Source organism: Protomyctophum bolini (genome assembly GCF_963924005.1).
Source record: "Protomyctophum bolini genome assembly, chromosome: 7".
Taxonomy (NCBI): Eukaryota; Metazoa; Chordata; class Actinopteri; order Myctophiformes; family Myctophidae; genus Protomyctophum; species Protomyctophum bolini.
Genome location: NC_137868.1, coordinates 48,616,599 through 48,641,080, shown reverse-complemented (window position 1 = coordinate 48,641,080; position 24,482 = coordinate 48,616,599). Strand labels below are relative to the sequence as shown.

At 41.8% G+C, this 24,482-nt stretch overlaps 2 protein-coding genes across 2 annotated transcripts in view; both read right to left on the bottom strand.

Annotated features, from left to right (window-relative positions):
• Positions 1–24,482, bottom strand: part of LOC308318779 (uncharacterized protein) — a gene marked incomplete at its 5' end in the record, with an annotated part of 473,522 nt that overhangs the window by 331,540 nt on the left and 117,500 nt on the right. The window lies entirely within an intron of this gene.
• On the bottom strand, positions 1,506–18,946 carry LOC308317924 (arachidonate 12-lipoxygenase, 12R-type-like; the record flags this gene model as incomplete). The annotated part of the gene is made up of 15 exons (XM_080767271.1): positions 1,506–1,685; positions 3,740–3,910; positions 4,351–4,451; positions 4,716–4,837; positions 6,375–6,544; positions 8,782–8,868; positions 9,162–9,365; positions 9,879–10,022; positions 13,352–13,518; positions 14,101–14,294; positions 14,538–14,663; positions 15,200–15,272; positions 16,738–16,933; positions 17,228–17,375; positions 18,933–18,946. 15 exons carry the CDS (start codon positions 18,944–18,946, stop codon positions 1,506–1,508), a joined length of 2,097 nt encoding a protein of 698 aa, XP_080623397.1.

Below are 24,482 nucleotides of genomic sequence, written 5' to 3'. Positions count from 1 at the left end.
TCTCATAGCAAAGCCGTACACTTTCAACAGTGCACGTTAAAACATTATTAACATAGCCTAACTGTTCTCTAGCCTGCGGTGGGCCCTCGGCTCAAAGCATGTATAGGCTAACGGGATGTCATAATAAAATGAAATAATTTAGCTTTGTTCAGCTTGTTGGAACGCGGTTGCGGACTGACGGTGCCAGTGTGTGTGTGTGTGTGCGCGCTTGTGGTTTACGCACATTACATTACATTATTTCACATTGTTATATTGAATACTTAAATCAATGTAGGCAATGCTGTGCAGGATGTAATTTACATACAAATGTGAGGGACTTCATATGCCATCTGAAAATAGACAATTTACAAGCTCACAATGCGTCTCAATGTGATGCATTGTGAGCTTGTAGATCTGCTATTTTCAAATATAGAATATTGTAAAACAAGATGGGGTCCATAGTACAGAAAACAACACTAGGAAACAAGCCCAAAACCCATACCACAATTTACAAGCAACCAATACAAAAACTGCCCAAAGTCGCTTATAATAAGCAGACATGGCAACACTGCTGAGCAGGCACGCATGATCTCCGTCAAAGTGTGTGCCGTCGGAACACCGGCCTGTCGGAAACAATGGACCGTCGGAAAAAAGGGTCCGTCGGAAAAAAGGGTCCGTCGGAACACCGGCCCGTCGGAATTATGGGTGGACCTCCACCCATTCACACGCACATTCATACACCGATTGCTGTTACGGTGCGTGTCAAAGTAGAACCCAAAAGCAGGCAACACAGGCAGAGTACTTTTCAAGAGTTTAATAGTGACAGAATTTAAGGGGAATGCTTACATAAGCTGAAGCAGGCAGGTCAAAAACCATAATATCCATAAGCAGATCAAAAACCATAATATCCATCCAAAAGGCAAACAAAGGGGCAAGTCATAACAATTACTCTATGGCTCTGGTCTCAGCCACCGCGGTGAATATTTTGACATTCTGTTTTCTTTTATTTTTTTAATGTTGCCACTACTGTTGGAGCAGCCATAAACAACGCCGGTTCATCCAGATGTTCTGGGCATCTTTGTAATGTTAGTGTTTGTAAAAAGTAGGTAAAGGAGTAATGTTTGAGCAGACTAACATCAGTCACTCTACCATTCAATGTAGTAGAAGACGTGCGGGTTTACCCTGCAGCTACGTCAGCTCCGCCTACAGGAAATACGTAAGCTGCGACCATGAGACCCGTTTCTGGATTCGTCTATAGGAGGGGCTAGCGCCCCTCAAAAACAATAAAATGCCAAAGACGCCATGGAAGCAAATGGACCCATTTGTACACTCTCAAAGTTACATGGTGTAGATTTGGGTCCCAAACATGAAAAAGGGTATAACATTTGTGGATATGGGGGTCTATGGCCTAATGCCCATTTATGTGGGGGTCCCTGGAATGAAAAATGTTGTGAGTTGAATTGAATTGAAATGTAGTTATTCAACAGTGAACTGACTTCCTGAGAATAACGTCAAACACAACCATGTCAAATGGCAACACTATTCTCCACCACCTTTGGGTCCATGTATGTGTACGGGACTTCCAGAGACTTGTTTCTGTCATGGACAGCTACACTGAACTTGTCCAGCTCTGCTTGGAATTTTGCAATGAGCTTGCGCGGGATCTCCTCGTAGAAATGCTCTTCTCTGTGATAGCCAAGCCGAACCTGAGGACATAGAAACATATATTATAATACAGGTCTAACTGCAACACATGTTCAGTCTGTGTATTCACCATTGTCTTTATTCAGACCACAGCCAGCTTGCCAGCAAGGTGCTACCTAGGTTCTACTTCCCATAGACAGCCCATTCATCCAACCAGAAAAGTCCTCTCTACAACGTCAAAATAACCAACATTGCAGCTGCAGGGAAAGCTTGCATTATCCTCTTGCTATCTGCAAAGTGTTTGTTTCATGGAAATCCACCGGAGACATTTTATGAGCTACTTCCTGTCAAGAAATTCCTTGCATGTGTTTTTTTGTTGGAGTTTGGAAGCGCTTGTTGAATATCCCTCAACGGCGCATACCACCTGTTTTGAATTTGCACATAGTGCAGCAGGCAGGCAGCAGGAGGTTGCTTTACTGTTAACGAGCACTTCCATACTCTGAATTCCATGACAGTAAGTAGCTCATAACATGTCTACAGTGGATTTTTATGAAAGAAACAGATTGAAAGAGGATAATTCAAGCTTTCCCTATACAGCTGCAATGTTTGACGTTGTTTAATATAATTAGATAGGACTTTTCTGTTTGGATGAATGGGCTGTCTATGGGAAGTAGCACCTAGGTAGCGCCTTGCTGTCAAGATGGCTGTGGTCTGAATAAAGACAATAAGGGCCTTTCTCGGCCCCACCCTTCTCCCATTGTTTATAATGTGTTTAGTTTCCAAGATGACCGCAGCACCAGGAGGGGGTGGAGCGGAGGTGAGTGGGCGAGGTCGACATAATTATGCCCTCACTGGGCTGCATTCAAGACACTTGCCTTGTGTCTGACACCTGACTTATGCCCTCACTGGGCTGCATTCAAGACACTTGCCTTGTGTCTGACACCTGACTTGCGTCTGAACACAGCTTTGATGGATGTGTTCTGCCCCCCCCCCCCCCCCCCCCCCCATCAAACAAAATGTTTTGTCAGACTATATGGGCTTTCATTGGAAATGCATTGGAGCGGACACAAGCCAAACGCAAGACAGGTGTCTTGAATTTGTGAACGCAGCCCAGTAAGGGCATATGTCGACCCCACCCGCTCACTAAACACAATATAAACAATGTAGTCAGAATTATAACTTATGAACTGCATTGGCAGGGTATCTTGACTGCAATGTCATAATATACTGTATATATCCTATACCCTAGCATATTCAAACCCATTCAGGACGGGAACCCCTTTTGGTGTTTTAAGCATTGTGTTATACTTGTTACGGTATGAGAATGACTGAACCCAATATGCAAGCCACAAAACAGGAAGGTTCAAAATCAAAGTAATTATTTATATCCAAGGCAGATAAGGGACACAAACAAAAAAGGTAGCTGTAAGCTAGCTCAGGAAAAACTCAGGAGAAAACATTTCAAAAGTACAAAGAAAACTAGGAATCCAAAAAGGGCAAAACTCTAGAGTTCAAGGCAGTAAACAAAAAGGCTACATAGTACAAGGCAGTAAACATTGTCCAAAAAATCAAACCTTTCGAGAAGACAAAAACCAGGAACCAGGAAGAAAGACAATGTTCTGACAGTGAGTGTTTGTACAGAGTTCAGTTATATAGTGAGCAGGTAAAATGTCAAAGTGTTCGCAGGTGGGCTGACGAGGCAGTTGGAGACAGGTGAGTGAAGGGACTGAGTGAGTGGAAAGGAAAGTGGGAGTGGCCAGGGCTGACATGGTCTGTGGGGAGACAGACCCTAACAATACTGTTGAAGAATAGCAGATCTACAAGCTCATAGCGCTACGAGCTTATAGATCTGCTATTTTTGAAAAATCGTGAAAATGTGGTGCACATCTTTGAATATATATTCTTTCAGAGCGAACGTTTTTTAACTAAAATCTTTGCGTCTGGGAGGGTCCCTGGAACTACATATTTTGAGATGGGGTCGGCTCCTTGACATGAAATAATTATTTTGAGCACCACTGACATAGAAACATTAGGTTTTTCAGAAAACTGTTTTGATTTAGAAGACATTCGTAGAATCGTCCTCAGGTCTAAATGGGTTAAAGAGAGTTACACTTACAAAGTCAATGGGCTGTCTGCTGAGTGTCCATGCTGTGGCCATGCCCCGGGCCGTAGTGCCGACATTAGGGAGGGTTTCCAACATGGTGCTCTCACTAGAGCTCCCCTTGGTGGTGGGAGGAGGACGTCGCAAGGTGCTGGGAGCGTTGGGCATCCAACCACTATATTCAAACTGTAATGATAGAAATAGAATAACATATTACACAGTATGTACAGTATTATATGTTCCTTCAGAACTGGAACCAAAAAACCACACCTGTGTCGCTAATATAATAAAGTCTAAATCAGGTTGATTAGGTGATGTAATGGTGATGTAAAACAAACGGTGCAAACACAAACATTAAACGCCATTAACAATAAAGAGACAATATGACGTAATGAGGTACATTATGCCGTACATTTTCCCTTCATTGTCAATGGTGTTTACAAAACAAACATTGAACTAAAGACAAACATTAAACCAGTCTGTGGTTCTATGACAGTCAGTGGTTATATCACAGTCAGTCAGTGGTTCTATGATAGTCAGTCAGTGGTTCTATGACAGTCAGTCAGTGGTTCTATCACAGACAGTCAGTCAGTGGTTCTATGACAGTGGAATCTAAAAGGACACACCTGTCCAGAGTTGACGGAAGCATGCTGGGCGGAGACAGTGAAGATCACCATGGTGGCAAACTTCACCAACTCATCCACTGAGCTTAGACTTCGAGGCACTCCTGAGTGTGGACAGAAAACATGAGAGAAAACGGTTGTTGGACAGAGAAAATCAAGTAATTACTTTTTGGGTAACTGCATTTGGGTATGCTGTGTATAGGCAGGTTTTTTTGTGTTGCCGTTGCCGTGCTCGAAGGTCACGTCATCGTACTAATACCTCAGCTGAAACTACGTAAACATGGACTTGGCATGGTTATGATACAGATTCAACGTCGGCTTGTCAGACACAACAACCAGGAGGATCAAAAGAGAAGAGAGAAGCGTACCTGAGCTTGCTTTGGAGTAGAACCCATGCTCAAAGATGTCCTTGATCCACTTCTGCAGCTCATTGTCTTTTTGGACCTCAGCATCAGTCTTGTAATAGTAGCGGACGGTTCCCTCAACATACCTGCACAACACAAGACGACATCAACACAACTTCAACACAAACACGACACGACACAACATCAACACAACATCAACACAACAACACAACACAATACAACACAACACAACACAACACAACAACAACCTTACAAATTTGACCCTGCCAAAAGACATCACAGTTCTTGACTCTCTGCCAAAACTCAAAACTAACCTTAAGTATGGCTTACCAAATACAAGTGAAGATAGTGTGGTGTCTCGATGGCAGAACGCCGCCCAACAGGTAGGCACACCCCTGGAGGCCAGCAGAGGCAGAGAGAGAGAAGAGGAACGCACCAACCTCTAGGGCGGGTACTAGAGGGAAGGTATGTACCGCGTCACCTCCTTGATCAGCTGGAATGCGCGTCACCTGCCTTCAGTCAAAGGAGCGCCACAGTTCAAAAGACAGATCTCTCTGCCTCACTTCAGATTAAGGCTCCAGGGGTGAAACAACACGCTATCGGGCGAGTTGGGCGGTGAGTCGAGCACCACGTTCACGAGCACATTCTATGTGACTAACATGAACACTGAACAGCATAATATTGATTACCTCTTGTCCTCTCTCCTACCAGGCTTGTATGACAGACGCGCTAAGCACGTCTATGACAGACTGTACTATGACAGACTGGTGAAGAGGAGGATCGGAACCATATAACTAAGACATGCATGGGATGGAAAAGGACGGAGTAATAGCGACAACGACCCTAGTACACGGTGGAGGAACCGGAGCGAGAGCGCTCGTCCACAAGCTGAGTAGGAACGTACTTCCCATGTTTATTTGATTGCCACCGGGCAGCAGACCGACTGTGTTTATTCACGCTCTCAGACGCCCGTTGAAGTCCAGAGACTTGGTCCAGCGACAACGACTCTAGAGCACCATCGTCCGGCAAGAAAGAGGAACTGAACATAACTGTCTATCTTACCTGCTTGTGTTGCCAATACGTGAAAGTGATGATTTAAAGCCACTGTTGTGAAACTGTCTTTGTGATTAAACGCCTTGGAATAGGCAAACGTCTTTCTGTCTCCTGGGTGTGTGTACCAGTCGCCACAATAGTTTAACGGATTAGCGTTATTCTGCTTACTAAAGAGCTGGAGAGAGATGGAGTGTTGTCCCGATTTGAACACGTGATCGGAAATCGGGGCCGTTCACGGCATTTTTAAATGATCGTTATCGGATCAGGGGCAAAAAAACATGATTGGGACATCCCTAGTATCAATATTATATCCATATCATGATATTAGACTGGATATTGTCTATGATTTTTGATATTGTAATGTGATATGGCATAAGTAAATCGTTATCGGCAAATACTCAAAATCAAATGATCGGAATCAGATCGGGAGCAAAAAAACCTGATCGGTACATCCCTAATGGAGACTCCTGTCACTGATCAAACACTCTGTAGAATGAGTAGTGTAGCCTATATCCGAATATAGAGCTATTTAACGACCTAGAGTGTAACCCTTGTAACAAATAGAAATCCTATACTCTACCTTTAAGATTTAACAGCAGACGTTCCTACCTGTGAATGATGGGCCACAGTTGGAGTGCATCATCCCTGTAGTAGTATCCTGGCAAAGAGTCCACGCCACGCTCCTTGATGTCATCAGGAGGACACAGAGAGCTGTAGGTCAATGAGTCCATGGACTTCCGCAGGAATGCCCCCAAAGCCTGTCCGCCTGAAGATACATTCTGGAAGAAAACATAGGACGACAGGTTAACATTAAATAGAGAAATGTTAGATTGTGTAAAGCAGCAAATCGGGCAGAACAGGAAAAAAAATCTACTTAAAGCAAGAGTGGAGTAATATGTTCTCTTCTTAGTTTTAGTTAAAACTCCAGCTGCAACATTTTGAACAAGTTCTAGTCTGTCCGTTGTTTTCTTTGACAGGCCATAAAAAGGTGCATTACAGTAAGTGAGTCGAGAGAAAACTAAAAAGTTAACGTTTTTGCATCGTCTAATGACAGATAGGCTCTAATTCATGCAATGTTTCTAAGATGAAAGAAGACAGTTTTGGTAGCCTGATTAATGTGCATATTGAAATTCAATTCAGAATCAATAATGACCCACAGGTTCTCACGGTAGAGTTACTTATAACGTCAGGTTAGAGAGTCTATTTCATATTGATTCTTTCTGCATGCTTACTAGAACCAATTATGAGAACTCCTGTCTTATCCTCATTTAGCTTGAGAAAGTTCCCACTCATCCAGCATTTAATGCTGGATAGACAACGACGGGTCAAGAGCAGAGGGGTTGAGCTGCAGAGAGATAGAGCTGGGTAATAAGTTCTCCCAGCGGCAGTACAGAGATAATGAGGAGTGAGGACCAATAATTGAGCTCTGTGGAATACCAGAAGTTAGCTAGATTGACAAATTAGCTTCTTGATGGGTAGAAGGAAAACCATGACAAGGCTGTGCCCAACATACCTTCTATTACAACTCGTAGCGACTGGCGATACTAAACTAGTTTATTATTAGGGCCGGGACTTTAACGCATTAATTGAGATTCATTAACTACAGAAAAAATAACACGTTTTTTCGGGTCCGCGTCAATATGCCGACGGTCCATTGGTCCGATCGACAACCTACCTCAAACCCTCACCCTAACCTCCCCCGGGGCAGACACCTAAACCTAACCACCCACCCTCTCCCGACCCCCAGCGCACCTCGGAACAATGCTCCTTCGGAAGAATGGTCCGTCGGATCATAGGGTGATTCCCGTTTTTTCACCGCGGAACGTTTCTCACTGGGCGCGTTTCTAGTACTGAATTGGCTCGGGCACGCATACTCTATGCTCCATATAGAGCGAGGCGAGCAGCAGCAGCAGTACACTCTACACTACGGGAAGCACCCTATGATCCGACGGACCATTGCTCCGAAGGAGCATTGGTCCGAGGTGCGCTGGGGGTCGGGAGAGGGTGGGTGGTTAGGTTTAGGTGTCTGCCCCGGGGGAGGTTAGGGTTAGGGTGAGGGTTTGAGGTAGGTTGTCGATCGGACCAATGGACCGTCGGCATATTAACGCGGACCCCTACACTACAGGCTACAGCTCCGTCAGAAAGCCCAAATCCAAATGAATCGAATGAGAGATTATATCGCTTTTGCTCCATGGATTGGACATTTAGATGTAAAAGCTATCGGATGGACGCGTGGATAGCGGCATGGCTGTGTGCAATGTCAGAGGGAAAGGATCCATATATGACCAACGTTAGCTCGCATGCTAGTTGCTTCAGCTTAACATGTCTCACAGGACACCAGAGACGCGCAGCGATTTCACCACAGCACGAAGCTGTCCTCGATGCGAAACATACTGAAGTAGCAAGCGTGGGAATTCCGTGGTCAGACAATGGTCTGCCCCAACCTCATGTGAAATGTTTCCCCCCTAATACAGTTTTTGTTTTCTCATGCCCCGCCATGTAAAGCACATTTGAGAATTCATATACACACTGAAGACACTTTATATAGGCACTTGCTGCACTTGTTGGGATAAAAAAGTTGTATTGCTTAAAGTCCCCCATTCTGTGTTGCCTAGAACTGGAGGTCTGAAAAAAACAGTAACATTATGAAATACATTTTTGTGATGTCACTGAGATGTACTTCATAATGTTGCTGATTTTTTTCAGACCTCCAGTTGTAGGCAACACAGAATGGGGGGGACTTTCTTATTATATCCACACAACTCTAAGGTATATTAATGACAGTAAAATGTTGAAAATGAGTGGAATCCCGTAGTCACTATTCACTGCGATACCAAAAAACATGTTCTCGGGTTGAATATTGATATGCGATTAAAATGCGATTAATCGAGATGAATTCATTACAAAGCCTCTGATTAATTAGATTTTTTTTTATCGAGTCCCAGCTCTATTCATTATACTTAATTAATTATACTAAATTTCAGTGTTTGACAAACTGTTAATCATTGTTTCCTACGTCATTAAAAAATCCATTCTCAGAAATCAGGAATCCTCGGGCCAGGTTGTTGATCTGCAGAGTGTAGCGGGTGTGAGGAATCAGGAGCTGAGGAGGGAAAAAGAGAGATTGAATTCTTAAAAGCCATGATAACTGAATCCTCTAGCCAATGTTATACCTATAATTGTGTTGCTAATACAGTATGTGAATATGATAGGTGAATATGATATATGCTAATAATCTCAACTGAATTTGGATCGGTTGAGCTGCTGCACAAGAAAGATATTTGATCAAATTACGATAGCTGTAGGCCTACCTTGTACAATGTACAGTACAGAGGGTGAACCATAGCAGTGACAGTTAACTTGTACAGGGGGTGAACCATAGCAGTGAACAGTTACCTTGTACAGCGGGTGAACCATGGGGAAATTCCTTAGCAGTGACACTGCAAAGACCTCTGCCAGCAGGTGAGTGCGCAGCAGGTGAACGTTGAGCTGGTGTTCAGTGAAATCGGCACTTCTCACATAGATCTTGGCCAGCAGCCAGTCATAGTGGGAGTCAGTAGGCAAGAAGATTGGATTGTCCTTTGATTCCTTCTGCTTCAACTGTAAGGAACAACAATGTACTATTAAATTAAATTAGATTGGATTATATTGAATTAAATGAAATTAGATTTTGCCCTTTCTTTCTTTCTTTCTTTGACAAAGTAAGAGAGAGAAGGAGGCTGGCAGGGCACTGCGTCAGGCACACAGAACTTGAGGCAAGTAAATTGACTCTGGGAGCAAACCCAGGGGAAAGAAGTGTACCACCTATGTAGACGCACTGCGGCGTGACAGTTCTGATGAATGTCATTTTGAGATTGAGGAAGAAACGAGTGGGATGCCACTGTAACAACACTGCAGAGTTCAAGAACCTGATGATAGATAAGAATTTGTGGAGGGCAGCAATACAGGAATCACGAGTTGGTGTTGGCTAGACCTGCACTCTTGCAGTAACTAACTAATTTCAGTACAGCTGCTGTGCATAGAGCCTATTGGTTCAATTTTCCAGTGTGGAAGCTTGTTCTCACCTGGATGGCGAGGGGCATCAGTTTGTGGTCAGGTGTTGAGTGTTCTCACCTGGATGGCGATGGGCATCAGTTTGTGGTCAGGCGTTGAGTGCAGCAGCACCAGTGGAGCCGTCAGGTATTGCTGCTCACCGCCGATGATGTTTTTTTCAAATCCATCCAAATTCTTATAGTCCAACAGGAAGATGTTGCCATTCTGTTGGAAACATTAAAACTTTTAGGACCTGATGACCTGATGAAGATGTTATAGTGATAGTATCCATGATATAACACAGGTGACGTCACATATACAGTGTGTGAATGCCCCATCCCACCCATCAAACAACATGTTTCGTCAAACCATATGGGCTTCCATTGGAAATGCATTGGAGCGGCCATTAAACACAGACACAAGACGGGTGTCTTGAATGTGTGAACGCAACCCAGTAAGGGCATATGTTGACGCACACGCTAACCTCCGCCCCATGCACCCCCTGCTGGTGCTGCGGCCATCTTGGAAACTAAACACAATATAAACAATTGGAGAGGGGTGGGGCTGATAAAGGCCCTTATTGTGGGAGTATGGGATTTATTTTTCACAAAAAAATCACTCGAACGCCAGCCTGTAATAGTAGGGGGTATTATCGTCATAACATGGTTAAAATCGTTACGCGGTGGAAAAAAGCACCTCAGAAGGGGTGCCCAAAATTTCAGACACATGAAAGGCAATTTTTAGGGAAAAATCCAAAATGGCCGCCAGAAATGACCTATTATTCCTAAATGTGATATCATTCTGAAATTCTGACTGATTGTGCCAAGTATACCTTTTACATTTATAGTAATTAGACTAATATTAAATGAGTTGGCAAAAAGAACCCAAACAACTTTAAATGCCAAAAATGTACTTAACCATTCGGAATGAGATGACCTTCCACATTAATCCCTTTCTGAGTGATATATTGTCAATGCCAAAAATACATAATTATTTTTAAAAACTTTTAAAAGACCCTATGAATGATTACCAATAGATAATATATTGTATAATTCTTCATATGACCAGAGATCAAGACCTCTATTGGGGCACAACTCCTATCATCAAAAAATAGCCAAATCCTTACGCGATACAATCGATTTAAGCATGACAATCGATACAATCGATAAAAGCATGACATTTGGTACAGATGTTCCGTGGGTCATCCTAAATCATCCTAGATGGGGTGCTCAAAAAACCTTTAACAGGAAGTGAGTTATGGACAAAATTCTAAATGGCCACCAAAACTGTTGACAGTTGACTCAAAAGACACCAAAATAATCTCAAATGCATGAGATTTGGCACACATGTCCCTTGGGTCACCCTAAGACATCCTAGAAGGGGTGTCAAAAACAATCTTGAATAGGAAGTGAATTATTGACAAAATTGAAAATGGCCGCCTTCAGTGTTGTAGATTATCTCAAAGACAACTAAAGAATATCCAAAAGGCATACAATTTGGCACACATGTCCCTTGGGTCATCCTAAGACATCCTAGAAGGAGTGCAAAAATAAATCTTAAACAGGAAGTGAATTATTGACAAAATTGAAAATGGCCGCCTACAGTGTTGGTTATTGATTAAATAGCTTATAGAATCTAATAGAAGCATACAATTCGGCACATATGTCCCTTGGGTCATCTTAAGACATCCTAGAAGGGGTGCCCAAAGGAATCCAAAACAGGAAGTGAGTTATTGACTAAATTGAAATTGAAAAAAGTGTTGTCGATTGTCTCAAAAGACAACTAAAGAATCTCCATAAGCATACAATGTGGCACACATGTCCCTTGGGTTAACCTATAACATCCTAGAAGGGATTGCTAAAATAATCTGAAACAGCAAGTGAGTTATTGACTACATTTAAAATGACCGCCTACCCTAAAGTGAAGGAAAAACGAAGGATCTCATTAAAAGCATGGAATCTGGTACAAATGTCCTTTGGGTCGTCCAACAAGGGGTGTCCACATTTCTTTCAAACAGGAAGTTTGTTTTTTTCTGAATTCAAAATAACCGCCTAAAGCAAAAGAAGAGCTCAGAAAAGCGTATAGTGCTCCTTACCTAAAAGGGATTATTTGTTTGTTTGTGTTTGTTTATTTAACGTTTTAGGAAGGGACCATGTTGAATAAATTCTAAATGGCTGTTTAAACTGTTGACAACTTCCGTCTGCATAACTTGGCATTTGGTACTTTTTGCACTACATCATCATATTTATTTCCTTTTCTTTACTCTTTGAATCTTTATTCATCTAACTCTGCAAATCCTTATTTATTTTACTCATCATCTTATCTTACTCTGCATATTGTTATTTTACTCTCTGCATCTTATTTATTTTGCACTCTACTTGCTTATTTTGGACTCTATCTTCTTAATTTTATTCTAGTAACTGTGCACCATTTCACAATTACCAGAACATTTACATAATGCTGTGCAAGGTAACCCAGAATCCTAGCACCTACACTTTCAACGAACAGAGGGACTTAGCTTTGCAGCAACACTTGAGGAATTCTCTACAAACTTTGGAAGGCTTTGGCTTGAGTGTCCATAAAAGTGTCCACAAATCAGCTACTTTATTCCGTCCATATTTTTCAGGAGATGGTAGAGATTGCATAGCTTTCAGGCTCCTGGACCAAAAGCCAGATTGGTAAACTGCTCAATTTGAATGTTGTAGCAGTGCAGCCTATGGGAAGAATGTTTTCCATTGAGAGACATTTTTGAGTTTTCAATGTCAGTTGTCTTGCCATACAGAACACAGGTGTATATTTCAAGCGCTGCAAAACTGATTATTCCTGCCTAAGCACTTCAAAAGGATTAACCGTCAGTTTTCTTTTGTATCACCTGCTTAGGTGGTCATTTACAAAAACTCACTTCCTGTTTAAAACATTTTGGGCATCCCTTGTAGGATACGTTAAGATCACCCAATTGACATTTGTACAACCACGGGTGTTGCTTTTGACCATTTTCAATTTAGTCAATAACGCACTTCCTGTTTCTGATTATTTTGGGCACCCCTTCTGGGATGTCTCAGGATGACCCAAGGGACATATGTGCCAAATTGTATGCTTCTATGAGATTCTATAGGCTTTTCACCAACACTGTAGGCGGCCATTTTCAATTTTGTCAATAATTCACTTCCTGTTTAAGGTTTTCTTGGGCACCCCTTCTAGGATGACTTAGGATGACCCAAGGGACGTGTGTACCAAAATTTATGTTTTTTGGAGATTATTTTGGTGTCTTTTGAGTCAACTGTCAACAGTTTAGGCGGCCATTTTGAATTTTGTCAATAACTCACTTCCTGTTTAAGATTTTTTTGGGCACCCCTTCTGGGATGTTTTAGGATGACCTAAGGGACATATGTGCCAAATTTCATGCTTTTTTCCACCACGTAACGTTCCCGACGATAATACCCCCTACTATAAGGAAAAAACAGGGATGTGGGCTGATTTGACCCTTGACCACCAACATGTACTGCACTATGCCTTGGTTTTCTTTTGTAAAAAAAAAAATACAAACAAAGCACCTCCATTTCCTCTTCTAAGCTCCGCGCATAGGGGAGGCTCAGCATCTCATTGGTCACAGGGAAGTTGTCCGGCAGGGCGATGCAGCGGCGGATCAGGATGGGGTTGACGCCGTTCAGGTATTGGTAGCCGAAGAAAGCATCCTCTGTCCAGTGTTCCTGCACGTATTCTGGAAGACAAGATGGAGCTTAGCTTACTCTGCTTTCTGGTTACGTCACTGTTCACACTGCACAAAAAGCATGGAATACAGATGTGTATATTACAGTAATATACCGTATATTACTGTATGCCTGCTAAACTTGAGGTTTACGGGCAAATCTAGTGCCCATAATTGCCCGTTAACTCCTCTTTTCACGCAGTGTCAGCCAAGCAGCATCCATTTTGAATTGTTCAGAACAAAGTTGAGTTTCTTGTTTTTGTTTTACAATTCAGGCATTTAACCGACACTCTTAATCCAAAGCGATTTACATTGTTTAACATGTATCTATTCCATTTTTACCAGTCTACCTATAAACTTAAATTAATTTAAATCATGTGTAGGCTGTAGCACCCAGCCAAGACCCGGCCGGCAACAGCCCTGCCCAGCCCTTACCATTGTAATAAAAATACATCTGCAGAAGCAGAAAACCTGCCACACTCCAAATTAGATGAATGGTCTCATACTGTAGGTGCAAGGCTCCAAAGCACAAATTGGAATGAAGTGAAGAAATAGCTAGCACACAAGAGATGTCCTTTTCACATGGTTTATTACCTCTGACCGAACAACGCACTCCTTCCCTTCCAGCCTTCGTTGCGAAGCCCGGGAACAGCCAGATTAGAATCCGGTATAGCAACTGGAACAGCCAAAAGCCACCGGTCGTGGACCCCCAGACCTTGGCAATCTCTTCAATGTTCTTCCAGGTGGCCTTGGAGTTTGACACACCCTGCAGCTGCAGCTGCCCCAGACTGGGGAGTGAAATAAACACAGAGTTTAAAATAGAGAAAACTAGAACCTAAAATAAAAACATAACAAATGCATGATTCAAATTAACTTAATGTGATAACTAGCCTACTTCTGTTTCCACTGGCTATAGGCCTATAAGTGTCAAGTCGTAACGTTTCCAATGGGTGAAAAGTGAAATATAATTTTAACATTGAAATATGCGGCAACGTCAACAATGTCCCCTGATACAATAGTAAAGGATTCACCTTGTAGCTAGGGTGTAGAGAGACGAGAAGGTCTTGTTGAAGGAGAATCGAACTTCTGCAGGCAGATCTAGAGGACCGGCACTGTTTATGATGTGAGGAACGCCTGCTTTATTATAGTCATTCCACCTATGGAGGAAGAGGAGAACAGTCAAGAATTTGGGTCATCTCAATTTGCATACGCGCTAACCTCCTTTTATTTTACTATTTGTCCTGCGCTGCTCCTGCGCCAGCGTTTCTCCTGCATTTTGGGGGTTTTCACCCTTTTTTGGTGGTCAAGAACCTCTCTCATCAATGAGAGGGTGGGAATGTTACTCTTTTACTGTCACTTTATGTTGCTATATTACATACTTACAGTGTACACATACTGTAATGGTCATGTATCTAAATTGTAATTTAATGCAATTATAAAAATCATCACTTTTAAGTAATTGGTTATTATTAAAGACAGCTCTTTTATTGCTTCAGTCGTCAAATCAATTTCTGTAGGTTTAGGCCTACCGTACTTTTTAATAATAAGACACTGTAGTTTTATAATGGAATATAATTATGTTAGTAAAGCCTGATACATCAGTGAAAAAAGGTGTCAGACGGATATGTTTCGTCATAGTTTGAGTGGACAACATTAACACTGCACAGAGCCAACAATAAGACATCAGACTCACTTGTATTCCGTCTCTCTCTGCTGCAGTTCCTTTTTTCTGCCGTATTCGTCTTCTTCCTCAAAGTGTCTCCAAGCTGCAAGAAATTTAAAACAAAGTTAAGAAGAGATTAAAATCAGATATTTAGTATAATGTTGACAACACGTAGGTTTAGAACAGTGTTGTTTTTGGCAGCAAATTTCTATTTTAGTTTAGTCATAGTCTTTGGACTGAAACTTAATTTAGTTTTAGTCACATTTTAGTCACCTGGAATGTCTTAGTATTAGTCTAGTTTTAGTCGACTAAATGTCATAAGATTTTAGTCGACTAAATCTACAGTTGATTTAGTCGACTAAAATGTATTTTGGCGGGTGTTGATGCCGTCGTAATGAGTGTTTTTACACTAGCTGATCTACAAGCTCACAACGCGTCGCGTTGAGCTTGTACATCAGCTATTTTCAGCATGCAACCAAGTGTAAAATTACTATATAAATAATGACTATAAATAATAAGCGATCTTTCCCGATGCGATCTTTATATTTTTTATATAACACTTATGCCATATCACAACAGCAAATATCCTAATGTATGTCACTCTAGTGTAGTCTGTTGTGTTGCCTTTCAATTAGTGAAAGGCAAATGTGACTATACTTTTATTAAACTTTGTGTTTTTTTCTTTCTATGAAAGCATGGAATCATAGCAAAAATAATGATGTATTGGTTATTTAGAGTGAATACAGTTCTACAGCTTATAGAACTGAAGTAAAATTAAAACTCTCAAGTGAAGTCAAGTTAAAAAGAGTATCTCTCTCATTCAGAGAGAGTACTACAGACACCTATCACATCATGCATAGCGGGGGTTAGATTTCCTTGTTTCATCATATTTGTCTTTCACGCCTCTGAGTGTGCAACTAGCATATACACAACAGTTTTTACAAAATTCTCATTGCTTATCTCTTTCTTTGAGATTTACGTTAGACAATTACAAATCCGATCTTTTCTCCCCGATTCCGATCTTTTGAAAGTCATGAGATCGGAGCCGATTTCCGATCACCCAATACGATCGGGACAACCCAATTAGTAATAACAGACACACGCACACTAGTATAGGAAAATAGGGTTGTTTGTGCACCAGCAGAAGTACAGTGTTGTCAGTAGAGGGCAATGTGACTCCACACATAAAATCAAGTTTCACATAAACTGTTTAGTTAAGTAAGCCTTAATGTTGGACCATCTGGAAAATAATTAAATGCTTACTAATACCTTTCTTCAAAAAAGGGGTTCATAAAGGTGTCTACTATCCCTTGTGAATTAGTTCCAACCCAACTCCCTTGGGGAACTTGTGGCAGCTGTTGAAAGTTGCGGTACCATTAACCAAAAAAGAAAAAATATATATATTTTTCATTTTTATTCTCCCTGTGTCCTGAAAACCATAAATGGTGGAGTTTGTAAAAACAATAATTTCACCCGCTGATTCACACATGTCTGTGATGTGACAATACAGTTCAAGTTGAAGTTAAACAAATGAATACATCATTCACAACAGTATAGCCTCCACTAACCTTTAGCCTCTCTGAACAGCTGTGCATCAGTGATCCAGTGGTAGATGGGGAAGTGGTAAACTTCTCTTTCTGGAGACGTGATTTCAATCTTGGAGACGAACCAGAAAGGCAAGCCGAAGAAGGGTGACATCTTTTCCAGCTCGATCACCCTCAGCTCACCAAGACTCACGGGATGTTTCACAGAGAAAGTAGTGGTCTGGGGGATAAAACACACAATTCAGTTCAATTCAATTCAAAAGGCTTTCTTGGCATGACAAAACATACACCATTGCCAAAGCAAAAAGGGGAACAATCAATCAAAATGTACGCTATGTACAATTGAAAGTCAGACTCTCCAGTAAATCAATGTCTATGTACCAAGATCACTCAATGCAGATAGTGCAGGGAGGGATACACACAATGATTAGTCTTTGATTTACATTGAGAAGTGTTTCTCAAAAATGGCAGAAATGATTCTCCCTTGCTTAGTTCAGACATAAGTCAGACTTACCTTGGCCCAGCCTAGGAAGAAGTTGACAAATCCCCAGAAACTGAAGAGCAAGGTGCGTTTGCTCTCGCCATCCTTTCCCACCAGCTTGATGAAGACCAGAGTGAGCCAAGAACCGGGCACGGTCACTGTGTATGTCACCATGTTGACTCTGGGGAGGAGAAGGAAACCGTTAGAAAAACATATCTAATGTCACTATAATTACATCAAACCACCAGGGGTCTTCTACATGGTGGCCCGGGACCCTTATGGGTGTCCTCAGAGAGAATTATACAGGGGAGATGACACATTTTGTGTCATCTCCCCTGTATAATTCTCTTTGCAGCAGTCTTACCTTGGTATGAAGCACTCAGGGAGGGTTTCCCAGATGTCACGGACACCCTTCAATCTGTTCCTTTTATACAGTGCTCTGGGAGGAACCAGGGACAATGTTGCCAGTTCCTTGGAGGTCGGCGGTTGAGTGAGTCACAGAAAAGTGAGTTCTCAAGAAGAGATTACCTGGTTGAGTCATTTGGAAAATTGCCCAAATTGTATAACAATCAGTTAGATGCCAGGATTAGCTGGCCTCCAACTAACCACTCTATCTCGGGTCCGCGTCAATATGCCGACGGTCCATTGGTCCGATCGACAACCTACCTCAAACCCTCACCCTAACCCTAACCTCCCCCGGGGCAGACACCTAAACCTAACCACCCACCCTCTCCCGACCCCCAGCGCACCTCGGATCATAGGGTGCTTCCCCTCTATCTCGCCATGGAGGCCACACAAAAGAGATTCCAGAGTGGGAAGCTAGTGCAGGCATTTTGAAAGAAACTATACCTCGGACAAATTGCAACAGAAACGCTTTCAACTGTTTTTTTTTCATAAATATGTTTGTAATCAGCATATCAAAAGTCCCAAGAAATCCCAGTGGTGGAAATGCTAAAACAGCGGTTCCGAATAGTAGCTCCGAATCACCTCGCAGAAAAGGATTATAGGACTAATAATATTTTGATTTTCACGGAAACATGGCTCAGGAGGAGAAGGAGAGCGTTAGACATATCTAATGTCACTAAGACCATGGGTCTTCAACAGGGTGGCCCGGGACCCTGAGAGAATTATACAGGGGAGATGACACATTTACAAATGTCTTAAAAATACACATTAACGTGAGTGAAACATATATTAGCAAAGATAATCAGAAAACAAACTATTGATACTTTTACTTAATTCTTCCATCACTGGTAGGCTATATTGTATAACTGCAGACTGGTACCAGGTATGACTGTTACAAGACATTGTGATTACATGTAAGCAACTAAAGCATACACTGTTGGCCCCTCACCTTAACTTAATTTGGCCCTCAGGTTAATATCACAATACTGATATAGGCTATTATTGATTTCAGCTGTTAAACATGTAAACATGACCCGCTTTAAATACTTCAGTCTAAATTAGTAGCTTAATGACTAGTATTAAAATGTTATTGTCTTTTTTTTAATGTCCGCAATGTATTTGTATTTAGTTCATAACATTAACTATAATTAAAGGTATGAGCTTGTAGATGGGCTATTTTTGATACGACAGTAATATGCTGTTTGTGGATCATCAGTCCGTAACTTCCTCGTTCACTGAGGTGTGTACTGCCATGCTGTTATTCCTGACGTTACCTGTGACCGTGGCGACAGCCGAGAGATCCTTTTCCAAGTTAAAACGTATTAAGACCTACCTGCGGAGCACCATGGGTCAGGCGAGACTGAGTGGGCTTGCAATCCTGTCCATTGAAAACACCAGAGCCCGGGAGTTGGACATTAAAGACATTGTCGATGATTTTGCACAACGCAAGGCTCGTTGTATGCCATTCAAATAGGTGAGTAAACTGCCCTTTTCTTACTCTATAGTCTATAATAGTATTTATTATCTGTCTGCTTTATATACCGCTGCCCTCACGGCCCGCACCGTGTCAGTGCGGAGAACACTCTCCGTGGTGCTGAAAAGTTTTTTCCTGTTGTATTCCACTATTCCAGGAATTTCCAGAATTGTGTGTGAGAGATGGGATCATAGGAGAGAGAGATGGGAGAGAGGCCTGCATGACCCAACTTGGCTAGAAGAGAAGACAAAAGCGATTTGATCATTCTTTATTTTTTTATGACCCTCCTCCGTGCTCCGTGATTTTAAGTTGATGGACACATAGGCCTATAGGCTAATAGGCCTAATTACTTGAATGTCTATTCTGTTTCAATGGACCTTTCTGGCAAACACATACAGGCCTAGATAGATCGTAGAGTCATAGACCTATGGGCTATATATTTGTACAGTTTTGGAGTGGACCATTAAACAATTTTCAGTGTGTACATCCTTATTGAAGCGTTCTTATTAGGGAGGGAGGTCCCGGGTGCCGGGTGGTGTGTGTGTGTGTGTGTGTGTGTGTGTGTGTGTGTGTGGGAGGTCGGCGGTTGAGAAATCCACAGAAAAGTGAGTTCTCAAGAAGAGATTACCTGGTTGAGTCAGCAGTATTTGGAAACAACAAAACAATCCGTTAGATGCCAGGATTAGCTGGCAACTGGCAAGCCTCCAACTAACCACAGAGGCTCTATCTCGCCATGGAGGCCAGGCCACACAAAAGGGATTCCAGAGTGGGAAGCTAGTGCAGGCATTTTGATAGAAACTATACCTCGGACAAATTGCAACAGAAATGCTTTCAACTGTTTTTGTTTCATAAATATGTTTGTAATCAGCATATCAAAAGTCCCACAAAATCCCAGTGGTGGAAATGCTAAAACAGCGGTTCCGAATAGTAGCTCCGAATCACCTCGCAGAAAAGGATTATAGGACTAATAATATTTTGATTTTCACGGAATCATGGCTCAGGAGGAGAAGGAGAGTGTTAGACATATCTAATGTCACTAAGACCATGGGTCTTCAACAGGGTGACCCGCGACCCTGAGAGAATTATACAGGGGAGATGACACATTTACCAATGTCTTAAAAATACACATTAACGTGAGTGAAACATATTAGCAAAGATGATCAGTAAACAAACTAATTATGCAAAACATGGATGCTAGTGCAGCAGTCTTACCTTGGTCTGAGGCCTCAGGGATGGTGGACACCCTTCAATCAATCTGTTCCTTTTATCCAATACTAATAATGGAATGGAAGGTATACAGAATAAGGGCAAAACAGAATAAGGGCAAAGTAATAGAAAGTTCTTAATCTTTTTTGAGGGGCACTAGCCCCTCCAACGTCAGGCTTTTGAAATTATGTCATATGGCAGCCAATCTATGGATCACTTGAGTGTCTTTGAGGTCTTTCTGACACATTTTGTTTGTCCATGAAGCCCCTCTATGACGTTTCCATGACAAGGTATTTTTGACCTGAAGTCAGCTTGTGCGGTTGTTACAAAACCATATGTCTAGGGGTAAAAGGTAATGTAAGATAGATAGGAGAAACGGAAACCAAGGCCTTAATGCAAGTATTTATTCAGTAGTATAGTGAATAAATATAATAATTAACAATAGTACAAATAAATGGCTCTTCAACTTCAAATTAAATACAAACTCGGATTACCAAAACAAAACTATAGCACGTTATACCTTTCCGAAGGGAATAACGGCTAACAACACAAAGGTTCAACTTCACAAACTAAAGAACAAACGAAAACAGTTGGCATAATGTAGCAGTACGGCGGATGGGGGAAAGACCTTAGAAGTGTTTCCCCAGCGCCGGGCTGGGCATGAATGGGCTTAGTAGTGTGGGAGCTACGGCCGTTCGCTCCCTCACGTGACCGTCAGCCAATCAGGGAGGTTGATCAGACCTCCATGGTCATGACCGACAGGGTTAAGCCAGACACACAGCTGATGACAATCAGTCTGTCTGAAGACCCATTAGTATACTCTGCATGGGAGGAGAGTTAGTCTAATACAGGTTCATAACAACTGCTGCACAGATATAGATATATATATATATATTAGAAGACATCTAGGCCTAAGATAATCCACATACATATATATATACTATAACAATATACCACCATATAAATATATATACTATTAGCAATAAACATATATATATATATATATAATCCAAAATAACACTCATAAATCATAACACTCATAATTAATCATAACCACACACGACCATAGTCGTGACAGCGGTACCCGGTCTTACTACAAACAAACTGTGTGCAGGCAGCCAAGCCTATATGGGCTATAAAATGTTTGTTTAGACTGGAGCACTAAATGTGATGCCATGTGGCAGGTGCCAAAGCGTTTTCTTCCTTTTTTTAATTTATTTTTTACCTGAATTCAGCTTGTGTGGTATCTAGCCTTACTTCAGTCATGCAAGTGCTAAGAAGTAGTGGAAAGTACCTAAGTAGGCCTACATGTATTCAAGTACTGCACTGAAGTACTTACATTGTATACATTTGTAAACTTGGGTAATGAGTACTTTTACTTTTGGTACTTACTTACTTAATTCATTAATTATTTATTATTATTTCTCAAGTGTGAACTGCATGGCCAAGAGGCAGAAATAAAACTACACATCTTTGCCACACATAAACTGCAAAACAAACAACAAAGGGACATCAGGGTACACAGCAATTACCTATACGCTACAAAGTGATACAATATGAAAACAAATGCTAATAACCCTATACATTAAAAAAATAGAAATACACACAATGTTCGATGCCAGTACTCTACAATAGGGTGTTGATACTTTTACTTAATTCTTCCATCACTGGTATTGTATAACTGCAGACTGGTACCAGGTATGACTGTTACAAGACATTGTGATCACATGTAAGCAACTAAAGCATATGTTGGCCCCTCACCTTAACTTAATGTGGCCCTCAGGTTAATATCACAATACTGATATAGGCTATTATTGATTTCAGCTGTTAAACATGTAAACATGACCCGCTTTAAATACTTCAGTCTAAATTAGTAGCTTAATGACTAGTATTAAAATGTTATTGTATTTTTTTAAATATCCGCAATGTATTTGTATTTAGTTCATAAAGTTAACATTAACTATAATTAAAGGTATTTGAAAGGAATTTGAAATGCAATATGAATGTACATTTTCAGGATCCCAATTAAAAAATAGCAAAATATAATTCAGTATTTCAATTTAAATACAGCAAAAATAGCCGATCTACAAGCTCAAATTGCATCGCAGTGCGACACGTTTTGAGCTTGTAGATGGGCTATTTTTGCTACGACAGTAATATGCAATGTGGCCCTCTGGAGTGAGTGTGGAAATATAGAGGCCCTCTCCATCGTCAAAGTTGCCCACCCCTGAACTAAAGGTTATTTTATTCTTTGGGTAGCCCGCGGTACACGTGAAGGTGTGATCCCCCCGTGGGAACTGCGAGGAAGAGAGGAGGTGAGGAGAGAGGGAGGAGGAGATGGAGCAGTGGAGATACTGCTGGTCCTGTGGTGGATGATATCCCGCTCATAGGCGGGATACGAAAAGCATAGAGGATGCTGGGTTGTATTGGGCGGGTATAAGTAGGCTCAGGTAGATTGGCGTGGAGGGCGGCGATTGGCGTGAAGGTATGGTCAAGGTGTGTTCCTCCGCCTCCTGAACATCTGTTGTTCCAACTCCATTAATGTAATATATTTTCTAGAATGCATGAAGACTGAAAGCTTGAATTATTTTTTGTTTTGTTTTGTTTTTAACTATGTAATGACAGAATACATTGTATTATGGTTTAATTTGATTGTATGAGTGTTTGGACCCCAGGAAAAGTAGTCTTCACTGTAGTGAGGATCCGTAATACATAATAATAATAAATTATATAGGACATGTGCCCACGTACTGGCATGTGCCTGCTCGCTCATACATAAGATACAATCAGTGGTTAAGTGTGTGTTAGATTGTTTCATCTGCAAATAAAGAGGAAGGTTGTGATATTTAAGATTTAATACAATACTGGGTCAGGGGACGTTGCTTGAAGGCAAACGTCCTCATTTCTGTCATATGCCTCAGTAAACGGGTTCTTCCTGGTGCACTTCGGTCTAGACCAGCGCTTTCTCAAGTTTTTTTATGCCTAAGGCACACCAACGTGAAGGTAACAATGTGGAACTGGAATGTTCCCCCGGCCTGAAAGCATCTTGTTTATATCATCTTTTTTTGAGTGCCTTACGGAGCTGTGTGCAGAGCCGGATTAACAATGGAACGAGGTGGAGCTTAAGCGCGAGGGCCCGAAGCTTGCAGGGCCTGGTACGAGACTATAGGTACAGCCTTTGCTTCTTTCGAAAAATATAACGCAACATAGGAACCCCCGCTAGTGTTTTTGGTCTTCGTCTGAGAGTTTCTGTAGCAGTTTGCTGGAGGGGGGGGGGGGGCAGTCGGTTTGGGGGGGGTTCCCCACGGCTGCGCGTCGCTTCCACCTCTGACAGAGGGGAAGCGAGTAAGCGACGCCGTCAGAAGCCCCCCCACTCAGACGGACCAAGTTGCGACAATAACATACAAATACTGTATGTAAAGAGGAATATAAACAAGACCTTGGCGCAAAACTTCATATTTACCCTGCTACAACAAAAGTGTGTTCTTACATCCTCCATTTCACGATTTCAGCACTCGTGAGTAAATTAATTTAATTGCTATTATGAAAGTTTTCAGTGACGTTGGACCCACAGGTTGCATTGTCGTCAATAATTAATCTGTCTTTAAAACGTTCTAATATTAATATAGCATATTGGCATTGTCTGTTGGTGCACACATGTTATATGGACCATGTAACAACATGGTCAACAGCACTGTTTGCAAATGTAGCTACATTTGTTGGCCACAAAAACTATTTAGACAACATGCTGCTGCCTGCTAATGGAGCTTGTAGATATAGGCAAATTATTTTTCGGGGAAATTGCAGATAGTTTAGCAGAGACTGAAGTTGGAAAGGCTGTGCCCAGTGCGGCAGTGCCTGCTGGCTGCTGTGTCTTGTGTCAGCGGGCAGCGCAGGCAGTAGTGGATATGCGCTAAACGCATGCATGTTCATTAATTAATTAATTAATTAATTGGCTGAATCAGTAGGGGCCTTTTGATTTGGTGAAGCGCCAGGGCCTTGAGAGGGGTTAATCCGTCACTGGCTGTGTGTGTGAATGGGTCTGAGTACGAAAACAGCATGGTTGTTTTTCAACACCTGTGCGCAACCTAACACACACACACACAAACACACAAGCACATATTAACTGTATACATGGTGATACCGGGTGAGCCAGTACAGTACAGTACAGTACAGTACAGTACAGTACAGTAGAGGGTACAG